The sequence below is a fragment of the Vanrija albida genome, assembly GCF_041260175.1.
Source record: "Vanrija albida strain AlHP1 chromosome Unknown contig_2, whole genome shotgun sequence".
NCBI classification, from domain to species: domain Eukaryota; kingdom Fungi; phylum Basidiomycota; class Tremellomycetes; order Trichosporonales; family Trichosporonaceae; genus Vanrija; species Vanrija albida.
In genome coordinates this window covers 3,124,731-3,141,614 of record NW_027191421.1, presented here as the reverse complement: position 1 = coordinate 3,141,614, position 16,884 = coordinate 3,124,731, and the positions used below count along the sequence as shown (strand labels likewise).

Here is a 16,884-nt window from a genome sequence, read left to right as displayed (position 1 = left end):
ACATAGACTTGATACTGCTTCCGACTTGATGACGACTTGATGAACATTGTGAGCCTTATTTGCCGATGCTGTCAGATGAGTCAGAGTCGGGTGAGGCGAGGTTGGCCGAGGTGGATGGTTATCGCACAGCTGAGGAGCAACCGATGGAGATGTCCTGTAGTCATCTTGTCTGACAAACGTCACTGCCAGCAAGTTGTAATCCGGCGACTGATCAGTTGTAATCAAACAACCACGTGGTCCATTAGAATAGATTACGATGCGGACTTGCGCCCGCGGCGGCCGGTGACTCGTCTATTACCGGCGGTACCCCGTCGGTGCCGCTGGTCCAGGCGCATAGCCGGCCCGGCACGCACCATCTCGTCGACGAGCCCCACAAGTCCGCACTTGATCCCACTTTAAAAGGCTCAACCTCTCCACTCCCATACCCCTTCCCCAACCACAAAACCAACGCAGCACACCACAATGCCCAAGGACGCCGCCCCCGAGATTATGCCCGAGCTCGGCCTCGAGGCCCTCTTCAGCCTCAAGGGCAAGATCGCCCTCGTCACCGGCGGCGCGACCGGCATCGGCAAGATGATTGCCGCGGCCTACGTCCAGAACGGCGCAAAGGTGTACATTGCCTCGCGCAAGCTCGCCGACCTGGAGCGTGTCGCTGCGCAGCTCACCAAGGCCGGAGCCAAGACGGGCGGCAAGGCCATCGCCGTCCAGGCCGACGTTGGCTCCAAGGCCGGCTGCGACGCGCTCGCCGACGCCATCAAGGCGCGCGAGTCCAACCTCGACATCCTCGTCAACAACTCGGGTCTCTCGTGGGGCGCGCCCCTCGTCGACTTCCCCGAGGCCAACGGATGGGACAAGACGTTTGCCCTCAACGTCAAGTCGCAGTTCTACCTCACGGTCGCGCTCCTCCCCCTGCTCGAGAAGAGCAAGACCAACATCAACCCCGCCGTCGTCATCAACGTTGCGTCGATCGCCGCGCTGTCACCCTCGGCTGAGGGTGCGCTCTCGGCCAACGGCGAGGGCACGTACTCGTACCAGCCTTCCAAGGCCGCCTCGCTCCACCTGACCAAGGTCCTCGCCTCGAGCTTCACCAAGCGCCACGTCAACGTCAACGCCATCCTCCCCGGTGTCTTCCCCTCGCGCATGACGAGCTTTGGTATCGAGAACGCTGGCGACGAGCTCCTCAGGAACCAGCCTACCGGCCGTGTTGGTACCCCCGAGGACATTGGCGGCCTGGCCGTCTTCCTCTCGAGCCGTGCCGGTGCTCACTGCACGGGCACTGCCGTTGTTGTCGACGGTGGCCAGCTCCTGGGCGCCACTGCCAAGCTTTAAGATGGTGTAGTAGGATGAAGGTTTGTATGCAAGGTATTGTCGTGTGGTGGTGGTGTAGGCGGCGCGAGGTGGCGCGGTGTGTGTGGCTGGAGGCTAGGTCTGTCCCCGGTGGGCTCACAGCTGAACAAGCAACGCTGCGGGCTGCAGCAGATGAGGCGGGAACATGAGCAAACGAGGGTTGCGAGCCAAGGCCGATAAATGTGGCGAGCAAGGCTACGCCGACGGGTATGCCGCGCCCAACCGCAGTTCCGATGTGTCAGACATCGACCACACTCAATGGGCTCCACACCCGGTGATGTCTCAGCTTTAAATACACTAGGACCTTGGCGACCTACACGGTGGAGCCACCAGCACCGCGCCTATCAGTCGGAAACTGGTGGCCTGTGCTGACCGGGGCAGGCCATGCGCCTCTGTTGACACCGACTGCCGCACACGGATAGCACTATTGGCACTACCCCCACTACGCCCACTACGTTCGCACTTGTTGCACCACACGAGCGCCACACACGCAATCCCAACACCAGTCGGCGAGCGCCGCACCTCGCCGCCCGTCACTCGTCACTCGCCGTCGGACCTCGGCCCCGACGACGCCGCCACCGCCGCCGCCGTGGCCAGATCGGGCGAGAAGCCAGTGGCTGGCGCCACACGCCACTCGCACTCGTCACAATAAGTAGCGAGCAGCTACCCCGCACCCCACCCCGGCCGGGTGCTGACCCGATCGGCGAGCAGCTCGGATTAGCTCGTCACTGCAACATCACCATGACAGCGCCGTGCAGCCAGCGCGGTGCGGCCGACCGGGGCTCTGGGGCTGCCGACTGCTCCGGCTGGGCGGGGCACGAGCCGCCGAGCAGGGCGGAGCGCTCGGCCGCGCGCGACGAGGTGGGTGGACCCGCGACTCGGCTGACCCCAGGCAGCGGCACGCATCGTCGCGTCCGACGCCGTCTCCCTCGCCGCACGCTCGCTTTCCCCGGCGGCGCGCGTGCTCCCCGCCCCGCGCTGGAGGGGCGGCTTCAACCTCCTCGTGCCGGTATCTCTCTCCAATACGCGGTGGTACGCGCGCGTCAAGCTCCAGTCGTTCGGCCCGCGCGGCCTGCACGAGCGGCTCATGGCCAACGAGGTGGCCACGCTTGGGTTGCTTTCCTCCCTCGCGCCGGGGCTCGCGCCGCGCGCCCTCGTCCCAGAGCAGATAGGTGCGCCGGCCCCCTCCCCCCCGCTGACGGGAGGCACCGAGCTCCTCTTCTTCGTGCAGCCCGTCGAAGGGAGGCCAGTGCACGACCACCCCGCGGCGTTTACGCCGGCGCAGTTCGCCCGCCTGATACACGACCTCGCGGGCGTGTACGTCCGGCTCGCGGGCCGCCGCTTCACGCGCATCGGGAGCCTCCTCTCTCCCGCTGGTGGGGTGGGCCCGCTCTCCGGGCCAGCGGGGACGACGGTGCGCCCCGTCTTCTTCGACGCGCCGCGCGGCCCGTTCCGCACCGCGCGGGAGCGGTACCTCGCCCAGATTGACCACGTCCTGCAAGCGATAGAGCGCGGCTGGGCCTCCCCAGACGCAGTGGGGACGTACGTCCTCCACCTGGAGCTGAGGGGGCTGGTGGAGCGCTGCGCCGAGATGGGCGAGGAGGGCCCAACGTTCCTCACGCACGGCGACGACCGGGGCGACCATATCCTCGTGCGGGGGGACGGCTCGATCGCCGGCGTGATCGACTGGGAGCTGGCGTACACTGCCCCCCTGGCCGAGGCGGTCTCCCCGCGCTTCCTGCTCGCGTCGTCCAACGCGCTCTCTCCGCTCGAGGAGGCGCTCTGCGCCGCCCTAGCGGCCCGCGGGCACCCCGAGCTCGCAGAGGCCATACCAAGGGGGAGGAAGTACCTCCGCCTCAACCTGCTCCTCGGGGCAGGGGTGCACGAGCTCGACGGCGCGCGCGTGTGGCTCGTGCAAGATGCGTTTGGGGAGGCCCGCCGCCCCCCGGGCACCCTGCGCGCGTGGCTCAAAGAAGCGGAGGCGCGCTGGGCCCAGCATGAAGGCTTAGGGAGGGTGCGGCAGGGCGTAGACCCCGCAGCGGCACGGAGAGCGCGGCACTTCCTCGTCGAGCTGGAACGGCGCGAGCTGGCGCGGCGCGGCTCCGAGCCCAAGCCCGAGCCCGCAGCCGTCGAGCGCGACGACTGGGAGCCAGCCCCCCCGGCCGAAGTGCAAAAGCTCAGGCCCGCCGGCCTGCTCCGCAAGCTCTCAACCCGCGCCCTCGGCAGGTGGCGCGGCGCGACGGCCGCGGCCTCGTAGCGACAGACAGACTCTACACTCGCATATGCATACCTGCACTCTGTCTGCATCGTGCTCGGCCGAGCTGCAAAGTGGCGGATCCAGGGCTGGCCTCCGGCTTGCCCTCAAACCCGCCGCCACCCGACGGCAGACACCAATCAGCAACAGGCCGCTTAGCTCAGCTGGTTAGAGCATTGTACTAATAACTCGATTGGTTATCAGTGATGCAAAGGTCGGCAGTTCGATCCTGTCAGTGGTCAGCTCTCTTTTGGCCCGCGCGGGGTGCATGGGAGGGTGTGGTGGTGGAGAATGGCGGTCGGAGGGGGTGGGTGCTGGGTGGTGCTGGGTGGACGTGATTTTGGTGGCAGTTGGCACTCGCCGATCCATTGATTGTATCGGTGCACCACATCCTTGGCCGACCCTCTTTCTTCCGCAGATCGCCTCGCCTGCGCACCGCGCTCAGCGCTTAGCCCGGCGACCCATCTCGTCAAGTAACCCCCGCCCCATGACCTCGCGCGGCACATTGCCAAGCGCGCCGACATCATGTACGTCATCCACGAGACCACCCGTGAACGCGGCGCGCGGGCATCTTGAAACGGCTGCCCGCACCGCATCCATCTTGACTCTTGACCATTCCCATCACTCGCCACCATGCCCGCGACCATCGACCGCACGGCGTACCCCTCCATCATCGACCTGATCATCGAGTACGCGCCGGTCGGGGCGCTGGTGGCGCTCCGCTCGACGTCGCGCGCGTTCCGCGCCCGGCTGCCCTTGCACGCCCAGCTCGAGCTCAAGGAGTCGCAGAGCAAGCACTCGCCCTTCTTCCTCACCGACCCCTCGGGGGCCCAGCTCCCCGACGACGCATACCTCGAGGGCGTCCGCGTCGTCGACATCATCACGCCAGGCACCTTACCGTTCACCAAGCGCACCGAGTGCAGGAACCGCCTCTACTCTACCCCCACCGTCCGGCGCATGAACGGCGCATACACCGACTTCGTAGGACAGCTGCCCGAGGCACACACACTCGTCGACTTTGTGCGCGTGCCCGGCCACCCACCCTGCACCCCGTCCTTGGATCTCCGGGACGTGATCCGCACCTATGTGACGTCGGGCGCGACACGGTACGTGCTCCACATCGACCTCGACGACACGTGGGCCGCAGACCCGATCCCAAGTTACCGTGAGGTCGAAGCGTACAACCTCGACTGGGACAGCCTCCGCGAAGTCGTGTTCGTCTTCTGGCTTCCACGGGGCGAGATGATGAACCAGTGGTTGGTGTACAAGGCGGCGGGACGGGCCGTTACGAGGTGGCACGACACCACCCGGCTGTCGGTCACGATTGTCGGCCTCGAACGTGCCGCTGACCCGCCCACGATCGACACCGTGTACTGCGCGCTTACCACGGCCATTTGCCTGCCACCCTACCTGAACTACAGCAGGGAGATTCGGTCTGCACTGCGAATGCTCACGATCGAGGAGTGGTGGGAGGAGCTGGGGGACAGGAAGGAGATCGAGGGCGTATGGCCGTGGAGTGCCACCGACCATGGGTCTCCAACGTGCAGGCCCGTCTTGGTACATGGCGGGTAGCCAGAGTGCAGGGTACACGACGAGGACAGCAACCCGGTGCCATGCATCCTCCGCCTCTTTCCCCCTCCTCAAAGCTGATCTGCACGGCGGCGGGTGCCTAGTCTCGCCGCCAGAGGCACCTTTCGGAGCCAAAAGGTGTGTCAACCATTGCCTTCTACCCGAATCGAACGGGTGACCTTTCCATAGCATGTCCATACTAGTGGAAAATTCTAGCCACTGAACTAAGAAGGCGTCGCGATTTTCACATTTCCCGGGCAATCAGGTACAATTTCAACAGAGAGTGAGAGGACTGTCGGCGCCGATCCGGCCATCGCCGCCGTCGCGCCGACGTCGAGATGGCCTCCGCGCCCGATCTGCATGAGACCAAGACGCGCACAGATCGGTCACCGTCACAGCCCTTGCCTTGTGCTGCATGCAGTTCCGCTTTTCCGAGTGCGCGATCGTTGTGCCAGCCTTGGTGCGTGCCAATTATTACACGAGTTGATGGATGGGACGAGACTGATTGATTGACACACGGACCGCCGCCCGCCAGCCCGCGCCCCAGGCGCGCGCCACTGGTGCTGCCGACATACATGCATCGCGTCGCGGCCTTGCGCCGCCTGGTCATGTGGCCTCTCTCATGCATGCAACATTGATTTTGCCGATGTCCCGACGCGCGCCGCGCCGCGTCATGCAGACCTTGTGACGACGGCGACGTGTGCATGTGCGCATACTGCGATTACCGCAAGCCGCGGCGTGGCCTGCGCGTGCGACGACGACGGGCGCGATGGGCCTGATTGTGCCCCCCAAAGTCGAGCAGGCACGTGCGGGCGGGGCGGAGCAGATTTGTTGATACCGACCGGGGCGGGGCATTTCGGCGAGTAGCTGCTGCTGTGGGGTGGGGGCGGCGACGGCTCTCTGCTCGTCGCCGTCTACCGTCTCTTTCCCATCACTAGGGCGTGCAGCGTGCAGAGTATGTGCTGTTGCTCTTTTCTCATGCACACGTGCAAATGCCATTGTTGCGCGATGCAGCGCGATCCAACGCTATGCTGGTTGTAGGAAGTGACGCACTGTTACGGCTAGTTGCAACTTGTGACGGCTCGGCTCATTCCACAAACTTGCCAAGGGTCGACCCCCTGAAATCTTGGCTGGCTGGCTCCTGGGCGGGCGGACGGCGGGCGCGACGGCGGCGGCGGCGGCTTGTGGCCTAGCCATGGCCCAAGTCTCTTTGGGCTCTCGGTCCCCCGATTACCTTACTTGAACTCGCCGTCTCTTGCTCCGACCGACTCTCTCTCTCTCTCTCAACTACTCCTCTACGCTCCTCTCTCACCCTCTTACCCTCTCTCTTGCACGACCTCATCACCGCCGCTCGCTCCCTCGGACCTTCCCCCTCACGGCATTCAAAAACACCCAGGCACCAGCACTTTCTTATAATTCACGACCATCACTAGCCCACCGACCAACTGCTCGGCCAGCTCCACCCACACCTTCCCCCGGCTCCAATGTCGACCACATCCCCAGCCCAGGCATCGCCGTCGTCGTGGCGCCGCAGGCTGTCGCACCCCGACATTGGCGACCCATCATCCTACCTCCCTTCGCTGTCCCTCCCGTCTGTTTCCGGCCTCCGCAGCGCCGTTTTGACATATCTTGGCGAAGTGGAGAACGCCCTGCGTGACAAGCTGGCTGGCGAGTACAGCGCCGGCCCCGACTCTGGCAGCGCCGGATCACCTCCCCCGTCGTCTGAAGATGAAACCGACGAGCACGAGCACGACCATGCTACCAGCAGCCCAGACGACTACTTCACCTATGGTGAAAGTACAGCATTGCGCACTCCAAGGCACAGCGAGTTTGAACTCCGACGCCGACAGTACCACGCACGTTCGCCGGCGCTAAGCGGCAGCAGCAATGGAGAGGACGACGCCAACGTCCGCATGCTCGACTACCTGTCCAGCCTGCGCGCCGAGATTGCCTCGTACGCCAACTCGGCCCCGGGCTTTGCCCTCGGCTCGTCGCTTTCCTCGCAACGCGAATGGATCCGGGGTCTGCCAGGCCGTTTGAGGACCGTCGACTTGGGCCTTGGCGAGCCAGGCGCGTGGCCTGATCCGCTCAGTGCGTCGAGCCGTGCCGGCTCGCGCGCGGTGCAGGGAGCGCGCAAGCGCGTTATCGACCTCGTTCACACCCTCCTGCCTCCAGACGACTGGGCAGGATGGGAGACGCTCGGATGGGAAGAAGGTGGAGATGACGCCGACGCCGGGGCGACCGACACGACGCCCCAGCGCCCCCGACAGCAGCAGCCACATGCGTACCCGCGCCGCGCTCACGCAAAGACGTTCTCGTTCGACGAGAGAGCACTCCACTCGGATGACGAGGACGAGTTTGTCGAGCCAGCGTACTTATTCCCGAACAGGACGCCGGGCCCCGCGCAGGCCATTGCCCGGCGCACGCGCGCCATCCGCGCACGCAGCCTGGGCGCCATGGACCTGCCACCACTGCCCTCGTTTATCCAGGACTGGATGCGGCCAGTCGCCGACGAGGTGTCCAAGGTGGTCGACGACGAGGGCGACGCCGGCGCACAGGTCGTCGAGTCGAGCTTGGAGTCTCAGGACGAGGACGAGAAGGACGAGCTTGCGAGCGTGCTTTCGTTCCACGACGAGGGCCCGACCGTTGCCGAGGCGCTTGTGCGGAGTCACGACGGAAAGAAGCTTATCACTTTTGATGATTTGCCCTTCTGGTGGAGAAATAATCAGTACATCCACACGGGATAGTGAGTCGAGTCGAGGCAGGCTGGTGTCGCGGCATGACTAACCGCTCCAGCCGCTTCATTCCCCTGGGCAAGTCGGGTCCCATCCCGCTGCTCAAGTCGGCGTTCCAGATCCACAACGAGACGGTCAACATCCACTCGCACTCGATCCCGACCGTGTTCATCATGTCGATTGCGATTCCGCTCATCCTGTGGCGCTCACCGCTGCCTGACGCGCAGTGGCTCGACACGACCATGCTCATCACGTACCTGCTCGCGGCGACGTCGTGCATGTCGTCGTCGGCCGGCTGGCACATGCTGAGCGGGTGTGCTTCCAAGCGGTGGTTCGAGTGGGGCGCCTGCGTCGACTACATTGGCATTTCGTGGCTCATTGCCATGAGCTTCAACACGGTGGTCTACAACGCCTACTACTGCTACCCCAAGACGGTGGTGGCCTACACGCTTGTCAACATTGGCTTTGGCGCGCTGGGGTCGTACCTGCCGTTCCAGAAGTGGTTCAACCAGCGCAAGAACAAGCCGTGGCGCATCACCTTCTTCCTCACGCTCGCCGTGTCCATGTTCACGCCACTGGCCCAGCTCTTCTACTACGAGGGCTTTGAGCGCGCTGCGGCGTTTACATCACCGTTTGGCACGTCGGTGCTGGCCTACGTCCTGGGCCTGCTGGCGTACGCGTTCCACTGGCCCGAGTGCATCTGGCCGGGCAAGTTTGACCGGTGGGGGGCGAGCCACCAGATCTGGCACTTTGGGATCGTTATTGCCATTGGGCTGCACTACCGGGCGATTTTCCACGCGTACAACCTGCGGTGGGACTACTCGTGCGCTGCGCCGGATGCGCAGCTGCCCGTGTCGGCGGCCGTGTCGCAGTTGATCTGGGGCCCAGCGGCGTAGGGGCGGAGGTGCGACAGCGATGTATCTACTCTTCTTACGGCTGTTACAGCCAGCACTATCCTTTGGGTTATAGATATGCCATGCGATGTGTATGTAATGTACAGTGGTGCGGCGGCGCCGAGCGCAGCGAGGTGTCGCGGTGTCGCGGTGTCGCGGGGGCGTGGGCGGGCGAGCGTGGGCGGGCACGAAGTCTTGTGAAGCATGCTCGTAGCCCGCTACAGGAAGCCCCGCCCAGTGCCCTTTGCAAACACCTTGACGCCCCCCGCCTCAAGGCGGTACTGGAGACACCTCGCCCTCGGCACGCTGGGCCACCCGCCCTCCTGCAGCGCACACGCGCTAATCTCACCACTGACGTCGCCCGAGCGGCCCGTAGCGAGCCCGGCAACGCGCCACCACCCGCCCGCGCCCCTCAACACGCGGGCCAGCAGCTCGTCGCTCGCGCCCCCGCCCGAGCTCTCGGAATCGGTGCGCGGCAGCTGGTCGGCGTGGAGCGTGCTCACGAGGCGCGCGCCCCGGCCCCTTGCGAGGGCGAGGACGGCGCGCACGAGGCCGTCGACCTGGGGCGGGGTGAAGCCCGCGTAGAGGAGGTGGCTTAGCCCGTCTAGCAGGACGAGCGCTCCGGGCGCTAGCGCGGCGGCGATGGCGTCGTAGGTCGGCCGGAGGGACGGGCCGGAGGGGAAGAGCGAGGGGCTTCCGAGCGCAGGGGGAAGCGGGCTCGGCTGGATATGGGCGATGGGAGGGCCGGCACCGAGCTTGCGCGAGATCGCGTCCCACGATGACTTGCCCTCGAGCCGCAGGTCGACCCAGAGCACCTTCTGTCAGCGTGCCCCACGGGCGGGACGTACGGGGATGTTGGAGGCGGCAGCGGCGCCGGCCAGGTGGTGCACCGCGAAAGTCGAGGGCGCGGTCAGCGTGTCGCTGAGCACTAGGTGTGATCCGGGGGGCGGGAGCGCGCTCGGCGCGTCGTGCTTTGAGGCGCTGGAAAAGTCGAGGTGCGGTGAGAGGAGCGTCATGGTGGGTTGGTGGGTTGACAAGATGTCGAACAAATGTTGTCGAGGAGCGCTGAAATGGTCGTTCTGGTGGAGTGGAGGTTCACGCGAAATTCAAAGCCGCAGCCGCTTGGCCGTCTGCTACCCGTGGATGATGTACATGCATATGCTGGCTACTACTCCGCGTCGTCTCCCCCCTCCTCCGCCGATGCTTGATCGCCTCGCGGTGCTTGCGCTTCCACCCGCGCGTCAGCTCGAGCCGCCGCGCCTCCCACCGCTTCTTCATGTCCGCGTCCGTCTCGCCGGCCCAGAACCCGCGCTTCGTGGCGGCCTTCTTGGCAGGCGCGGGCGCGGCGGGCGCCGCACGGCCATAGCTGCCGTAGCCGCCGTACCCCTCCTGCTCTTCCTCGGCCTCCTCCTCAGCCTCCTCCTCCGGCTCCGGGTCCAGCACACTTCGCGCCTCACCCTTGCGCGCGGGCGCGTGCCGCCCCGTCACCGGGAAGAACAGCGGGATCTCGGGGTCGGCGTCGAAGGTCGACTTTGGCGCCGTCGTCAGGAACTCGAGCTCGTTGGCCTGTGTCGACCGGCTGTGCTGCTGCACCTCGACCGTCTCGTCGATGTCGATGTCGGCGCCGAGCGCGCCGAGGAGCGAGAATGACGACGTCTTGGCCGCCGGCGCGAACATGCTCTTGAGCGCCGTGGCTTGGGCCGGGGCAGCAGGGGTGTTCTCATCCTCAGAGTCGGAGTCGGAGTCAGACTCATCAGACGAGTCATCCGAAGAATCCGAGCTAGAGTCCGAGTCCGAGCTCGAGTCCGAGTCAGACTCCGAGTCAGAGTCCGACGAGTCCGAGCTGTCGTCGTCGTCGTCATCGTCGCTCGAGCTCTCCTCGGCCTTCTTCCCCTCTTCCTTCGCGCCCTTCTTGTCCTTCTCGTCGTCGTCCTTGCCGTCTCCCTCGCCGCCGGACTCGGAGTCAGACGACTCCTCGCTCGAATCTGATGACGACTCGTCCGAGCTCTCCGAGCTAGACGACCCACTCTCGTCCTCCTTGCCGCCCTTGCTACCACCCTCGCTGCTCGAGTCGCTGCCGCTATCCGAGCTCGAGTCGGACGAGGACTCTGATCCAGAGCTCTCACTCGGCCCCTCGACCTCCTCCGCGTCGACCGGCGCGAGCTCGACAGCGGCCACCGGCGCCTCCTCCACGTCGTCCACCTCCATGTCGAACCCCGGGCCCTCGGTGAACCGCGCAAACGCCGGCGTCTCAGGCGATGGGGCACCAGCGGCGCGGGCAACCTCGATCGGCTCGTCCTCGTCGTCCTCGAACTCGCGCTTCTTGAGCGTCGAGTAATCGCCGTCGTCCGAGTCGGATTCCGCGTATCCGCCCCACTCGTTCTGCCCGCGAGCTGCAGGCTCTTCCGCGTCACCCACAAGCGACGTGAGTACCGATAGCGCGCCCTGGCGTTCTGCCGCAGCAGCAGCACGGACCTGGTCTGGGACCACGACCGCCTGGGCCTTGACTTGAGCGCGAGCTTCCTCGACGACCTCCTCGGCTGCGCGGAGGGGCGAGAGAGGCGGTGTAGGGGATCGTGAGGCGCGGGTTTCCGCGTCAACCGCCTCGGCTTCTTCTTCTACCCGGGCGCGGGCTTCCAGGACGACTTCTTCAGCCGCACGAAGAGGGGAGAGCGAAGGGGTAGTGGAGCGAGATGAGCGCGAAGATGTTGAGGCCGATTCGTCGTCGACGGTGCGAGCTGGGAACAGGGGCGAGGAGGCGGCGGCCACAGACTCCTCCTCGTCTCCAGTGCCATCGCGCTTGGGGAACAGAGGCGAGCTTGAGCGCTCGCGGGCAGGGAACATTGGCGACTGCGATCCGTCCTCGCGCTGAGGGAAGAGCGGCGAGTCCTCCCTCTCCTCATGGCTTGGGAAGAGGGGGCTGTCGTCCCGAGCGAACTCCTCGCGAAGAGGGAACAGCTCGCTGCCGTCTTCATCTTCGGTCCACACGTCGTCATCCTCGAGCGGTCGCTTGACCCTCACGTCGAGAGCCTGCTCCCCGCTCCTCCAAGAGCCGAGGAGAACGCGACCGTCCTCGTCCGCTTCGGCGTCGTCGGCCTCCTCGAACTCCCACTCGGCAGCAAGGGCACCAGGGACGACCTCGCCATCGAGCTCCGCACCGGAGACATGAACAGGACCCCATCGCCGCGGGTCGATCACGCGCCTCGGCGCGCGCGCAGGCCCAACCCTCACGTCGCGCGGCTTGGAGCCCGGGACGGACGGGAGAGGGTGCGAAGGCCGTGTTGCGATCGGCCGGACCAGGTGGCCCGCGCTGTCGGTGACCCAGAACTGCGACTTGGTCTTGGACGACTCGGTGACCAGACGCATGTCCTGCGCCAGCTTGGCGCCCACTGTCGCGGCCGAGCGGCGGAGGCGCTTGGCCTGGCGCTTGGCCTCGAGGTCGGGGTTGGGCTTGCGCTCGTTCGCGAGTCTGGTTATATCAGCTATGTTATCCTCCCATAAAAAGAAGGACCCACTTTGCATCCCACTTGGGCTTGGCCTCGGCCAGGCGCAGCTGTGTCCCGCGCCAAGTGGCTCCCGACATGATGTTGAGACCTGGTTGTCAGCTTCCCGACAAGGCTCCTTCAGCTCACATTTCCGGAGCTGAGCCGGTGTCGTCTCGATGGTGAGGAACGCGAATGGTCGGGGTTGGCCTGGACAATCAGCATACTTTGGATCGATCGAGGCTGCGTGCCACCCACCAAGCGCGTCCAGCCCGAGCTGCTCGACGTCGGTGACGGTGCCGAACGACCTGAAGCGGTCGCGGAGGTGGTCTGGGGTGATGGACGGCGTGAGACCGCCGATGTGCAGGCGGCGAGTAACCGCGTCTGCGCTCATGTCGTCGTGAGCGAGCTGTAGCAAGTGGTCTGCAGCGAGATGTATCGGTTTGTGTACAAGTGGGTAGCTGCTCGCTGCACTTCGAGCTCGTCGGTGATGCAGAAATCTCGAGGACAGGTTTGGTTCCGCAAGTGGAGGGCTGGTGCCTGAAACCACGTGGCGAGGGAAGGCAGGAGCGGCGCGACTTGAATCTGACGCGTTCAACGACCCAACATTGTTATTGTTGTTGTTTGTCCAACACTTTCCTCTCCCTCTTCAACCTCGCCAGACTACACAAGATGGTAGGACGAGAGCGTCCGGTACCAACCGACCTGCATAGGGTCTACATCCAGTCGCTGCTCTCGCGGCGCGCAATGACTGAAGACGTCGCGCTCGAGATGTACAAGCGCGCCGTCGGCGCCGTCGTTCGTGAGTCCGCTGCCGAACGCCCGTATGATTCCAGCTGACCTTCCAGTCAACGACCGCGACTTCCGTCCAGCTCACCGCGCGAACGCGGAAGGCTTGAAGAGCTTCCTCGCGGAGGTGAGCACGCTCCTCGAGGACGTCGATATGGTGGTCAAGCGCGGGCGCGACGAGACGCCCCAGGGCCGGTGGTGGATCGTTCTTGTGGGTTCCCGGGCCTGTTTGCTGGCATTCTGACCCGCCAGTGCAACACCGCACCCGACGCCGTCGGCACCCACGCGACCGACCTCACGACGCTAGAGGTGGCCTTCTTCCGCCTCGTGGTCAAGGCCATCGTCCAGTCGTACCCACACAACAGTATCGGCTCGGCCGCGGCGGTCAGGCTTGTCCGCGAGCTCAAGACGGCGACGATTACCAACTCGCAGGCGCAGGAGCTGCTCGGCGCGTTGACCAGCCGCGGGTGGCTGGCCAAGTCAAAGTGGGTCAGTGTTGGAGGGTTAGCTGACGTCAGGCGGGGCCGCTACTCGATCGCCACGCGTGGCATTCTCGAGCTCGACTCGTACCTCAAGAGTGAGGCCGAGATCGAGGAATTCATCCAGACGTGCGCCATGTGCGAGAAGATCATCTTGGCGGTAGGTTTGTGGTGTGAGCGGAGCTGACGCCCAGGGCATGGTCTGCGGCTATGATGAGTGTGAGTAGCTGCGGGCAGCACCGGGAAGCAGCCACTGACACGCTCAGGCCAAGCACACTACCACGAGTACTGCTACAACCAGCTGAATCGCGGCGACCGCGGTGCATGCCGCTCGTGCCAGAAGCCGTTTACGCGGTATCCGCCGTCGTATGTGGGCGAGAAGGGCGTGTCGCGTGTCGAGGACGACTATGTCAACGTTGGGCGGCGGAAGAAGAAGCGCCCACGGCAGTCTGCCAACGGAAATGGCCACCGGCACGACGAGGACGAAGAGGAGGAGGACGAGCTCGAGTCGGAGGAGGAGGACGGGCTCGGCGAAGAGTCTGAGGAGCCGACACAGACGCAGGCGCGGGGGCGAGGGCAGCGCAGGGGCAGGGACGACGAGTCGGAGGAGGAGGAGTCCAATGTGGGTGGTATGGTCCGATGAGGCTGACGTACAGCACCGGTCACAGCGCAGGAGCAGGGTGCCTGAGACGCAGCCTGAGGGGGTAGGTGCGCGACTGCGGGAGAGAAGCTGACATGCAGGGGACGGAAACCATCATTCCGGACTCGATTGGAGTGGACGAGGAGGACGAGGAGGATGAAGAGGACTCGCAGCCTGTTCGTCGCCCTCGTCGGCGATAGTCGCGAGTCGATGATGCGTCATGTGCTCGACGTGCCTCGACGCCATGTGCCTCGACACCATGTGCTCGACGTGACTCGATACGACGCCTGGCGCACCTGGCGCAACTCGCCGCGTCGGAAACTCTGAAACCATTTGGTCAGCCACGGCGCACTGGCCTCGAGCCCTGATAATACCATTGTACACCACGCCGTGTCCCACGCGCACCCCTCCGTCTCACAGCGAGAGCATGCATCAATACAGTTACGTCTTGGAGCGTCTACAGTCATGAAGTTCGTCCAGCGATACGACAATGGCACTCTATCAGTGCACAGGTTCTCCCAGCTGTGATGATGGGTGTTTTGGGATCTAGATCTATCAACAACATTGCTGCTGGGGCTGGGTGGGCGTGGCGTGGGCGGCATGGGCGGGGCGTGAGTGGCGTGACAGAGGGGTGGGTCGTGGCGGCGTGGTGCGTGGTGCCGATGCCAGAGCGTGGTGGTACAATCAACAGGGGTGCCACTTGGGTTGAGGAGACAGGGGGGGAGGGGGGCGGCCGGCCAGCGCGGGCGAGGTAGCCGCGATACGACTCGAGCCGACTACGACACGGTGTCTGCCCTGGCGCGCTTACGGAGGCGGCTCTTGGACGTAGCGCGGCGCGGCTGGCGCGCCCCAAGCGGCGAGGGCAGGCCCTTGAGCCCGAGGTCCTTGTACACGACGCCGAGCGCGTCGTCGCCGCTGCTGTGGCGCTTTGCCGCGCGCCCGCGCCGCATAGACCCAGAGTCAGCGAGGCTCGGCGTCGGCGTCCCGCTCGCGGCCGACTCAGTCGGCGAGTCGCACAGGCCGACGGTGCTCGCGTGCGGGCGGAGCGGGAGGGGCGGCGGCCGGCGGCGGGGCGTGAGCGGCGTCTCGGGCGTAATCACGATCCCCACGACGTCCTCGTAGCTCCCCCTCCGCGCTTTGGCAGCAGCCACGATCGGCGCCAGCGTGCCGGGCAGCCCGTGCTCCGCGACGCTCATCGCCAGCTGGGCCGGCAGCTCGAGGCTCCTGTTGCGCCTATGCGAGGTCGGCGCGGCGTGGAACCACGGGTGCGGCCCCTCCTCCCTCGGGAGTTCGAGCACAGTCGGGGTGGCGGGCGGGCTCGGCGCGCCGATGAGGCACATGCGGCTCCCGTACGCGCGCGAGATGGTCCCCCGCCGCTCGTCGGCCTCGTGCTTGGCCTCGTGGGTCGAGTCTCGGAGAGTGGCCGAGGGGAAGGTGTACGCGAGCAGCGGGGGCGCGGTCGCCGTCGTGCTCAGCTCGGTTGTGGGCGGCTCCTGCGGCGCCCGGGGGGAGGAGGGGAACAGGGAGAAGAGGGTGGCGATGGGGCGCGGGTGTGCGCGCGGCGGCGCGGTCAGCACCGTCGTTGGTGGGGGGAAAAGGGGGGCGGTTTCTGGCTGCGCGGGTTAGCGGCGAGCGGCGAGCAGGGGGGAGAGGCACAGAAGGGGGTGGGTGGGCTGGGGGCGAGCGGGCCGGGGCTGGCCGGCGAAGATTTGCTTATCTCGGCAGGTGATGGGTGCGCCAGCGGTGGCGACGGCGATGGCCACCGGCGGGCAGGTGGCGGCCTCGGCTTCGGCTTCGGCCTCGGCGCCGCCCGACGCACATCGCCATCTCGCCGCCGGCGCCGGCGCCACCACGCCCCACCCCGCCCCACCCCTCGGCGCTACCCGCCCTCACCGCCCCACACACTCACGTCGTCACGACGCCACAGGCCGCAGAGGCAATCGAGCCAGCCCATGTCTAGCGATTGTGTGGCGCGGCGGCGGGCGGCGCGTTTTAACGAGCGTGGGGGAGGGTAGAGTAGGATATATAATGCGTGCGATGGATGATGTGCAGTTGCGTGTGTTTGGCGTGTTGGGCGCGATGGCAGGCGGGCGGACGGGGGCGGTGAGCACGGGCTCGCTGGTCGAGCTGAGGTCGACGGGTCGTGCGTCGCTCGTGCTCTGTTCTGCGGGATTTCGACGTCTTGCACTGTTGGCCCGGCGGCCTTGGGGGGGAGTGATGACTCGTGCCGAGTCACCTTTTGTACTTGGTCGTCTTGCTCGTCACTGCTCGCTGCTCGCTGCCGCTGCCGCCGCTGCCGTTACCCATTGTCCCCATGGCCCGATTCGTTGGGGAGCCTTAGTCGGATTCGGGGACCCTAGTCGGGCGTACAGTCGACGGGCTAGCAGCGAGCGAGCGAGCGAGCGAGCGAGCGGGACTCTGACAGCGAGCGGTACAGCGGCGAGGTCAGCTGAGCATCGTGCCGTGGCGATCGGCCGGACCGAGCGTTATCTCTGGCTGTTTGCTTGCTGGCCCACCTCGTCGTCAGTCGCCGTCGTCGTGGCACATCTGCACTGCACTCGCCCACTCGCCCCCGTGCGCCTCGCCTCGCCTCCCTCCCCCCGAAGCACATCTATTGTCCAGGCCTGGCCGTTCTCACGCAAGCACCTCGCACTCGCTCACCCTCGCGCCCGCCCACGCCCTCCTCGTGGGGAACA

The 16,884-nt window shown here is 65.8% G+C and overlaps 7 protein-coding genes and 2 non-coding genes across 9 annotated transcripts; 6 read left to right on the top strand and 3 right to left on the bottom strand.

Annotated features, from left to right (window-relative positions):
- Positions 1–462: 462 nt before the first annotated feature.
- On the top strand, positions 463–1,329 carry Q8F55_002915 (uncharacterized protein; the record flags this gene model as incomplete). Its single annotated transcript, XM_069351485.1, has 1 exon — positions 463–1,329. One exon carries the CDS (start codon positions 463–465, stop codon positions 1,327–1,329), a length of 867 nt encoding a protein of 288 aa, XP_069211871.1.
- Positions 1,330–2,088: 759 nt separating this feature from the next.
- Q8F55_002914 (uncharacterized protein) lies at positions 2,089–3,604 on the top strand (the record flags this gene model as incomplete). Its single annotated transcript, XM_069351484.1, has 2 exons — positions 2,089–2,113; positions 2,244–3,604. The coding sequence occupies 2 exons, from the start codon at positions 2,089–2,091 to the stop codon at positions 3,602–3,604; spliced, it is 1,386 nt and encodes a 461-aa protein (XP_069211870.1).
- Positions 3,605–3,750: 146 nt separating this feature from the next.
- Positions 3,751–3,843, top strand: Q8F55_002913. The gene has a single exon. It is a non-coding gene; the product is annotated as a tRNA-Ile (tRNA).
- Positions 3,844–4,234: 391 nt separating this feature from the next.
- On the top strand, positions 4,235–5,173 carry Q8F55_002912 (uncharacterized protein; the record flags this gene model as incomplete). Its single annotated transcript, XM_069351483.1, has 1 exon — positions 4,235–5,173. One exon carries the CDS (start codon positions 4,235–4,237, stop codon positions 5,171–5,173), a length of 939 nt encoding a protein of 312 aa, XP_069211869.1.
- Positions 5,174–5,321: 148 nt separating this feature from the next.
- On the bottom strand, positions 5,322–5,404 carry Q8F55_002911. Its single transcript has one exon. It is a non-coding gene; the product is annotated as a tRNA-Thr (tRNA).
- A 1,250-nt stretch (positions 5,405–6,654) lies between these two features.
- IZH3 (inc metabolism membrane protein) lies at positions 6,655–8,801 on the top strand (the record flags this gene model as incomplete). Its single annotated transcript, XM_069351482.1, has 2 exons — positions 6,655–7,916; positions 7,967–8,801. The coding sequence occupies 2 exons, from the start codon at positions 6,655–6,657 to the stop codon at positions 8,799–8,801; spliced, it is 2,097 nt and encodes a 698-aa protein (XP_069211868.1).
- Positions 8,802–9,016: 215 nt separating this feature from the next.
- Q8F55_002909 (uncharacterized protein) lies at positions 9,017–12,674 on the bottom strand (the record flags this gene model as incomplete). The annotated part of the gene is made up of 5 exons (XM_069351481.1): positions 9,017–9,616; positions 9,951–12,267; positions 12,314–12,392; positions 12,431–12,490; positions 12,539–12,674. 5 exons carry the CDS (start codon positions 12,672–12,674, stop codon positions 9,017–9,019), a joined length of 3,192 nt encoding a protein of 1,063 aa, XP_069211867.1.
- A 278-nt stretch (positions 12,675–12,952) lies between these two features.
- Positions 12,953–14,236, top strand: Q8F55_002908 (uncharacterized protein; the record flags this gene model as incomplete). The annotated part of the gene is made up of 7 exons (XM_069351480.1): positions 12,953–13,082; positions 13,129–13,280; positions 13,322–13,554; positions 13,588–13,708; positions 13,743–13,767; positions 13,815–14,170; positions 14,222–14,236. The coding sequence occupies 7 exons, from the start codon at positions 12,953–12,955 to the stop codon at positions 14,234–14,236; spliced, it is 1,032 nt and encodes a 343-aa protein (XP_069211866.1).
- A 728-nt stretch (positions 14,237–14,964) lies between these two features.
- Positions 14,965–16,142, bottom strand: Q8F55_002907 (uncharacterized protein; the record flags this gene model as incomplete). The annotated part of the gene is made up of 2 exons (XM_069351479.1): positions 14,965–15,801; positions 16,098–16,142. The coding sequence occupies 2 exons, from the start codon at positions 16,140–16,142 to the stop codon at positions 14,965–14,967; spliced, it is 882 nt and encodes a 293-aa protein (XP_069211865.1).
- Between the last annotated feature and the right edge of the window lie 742 nt (positions 16,143–16,884).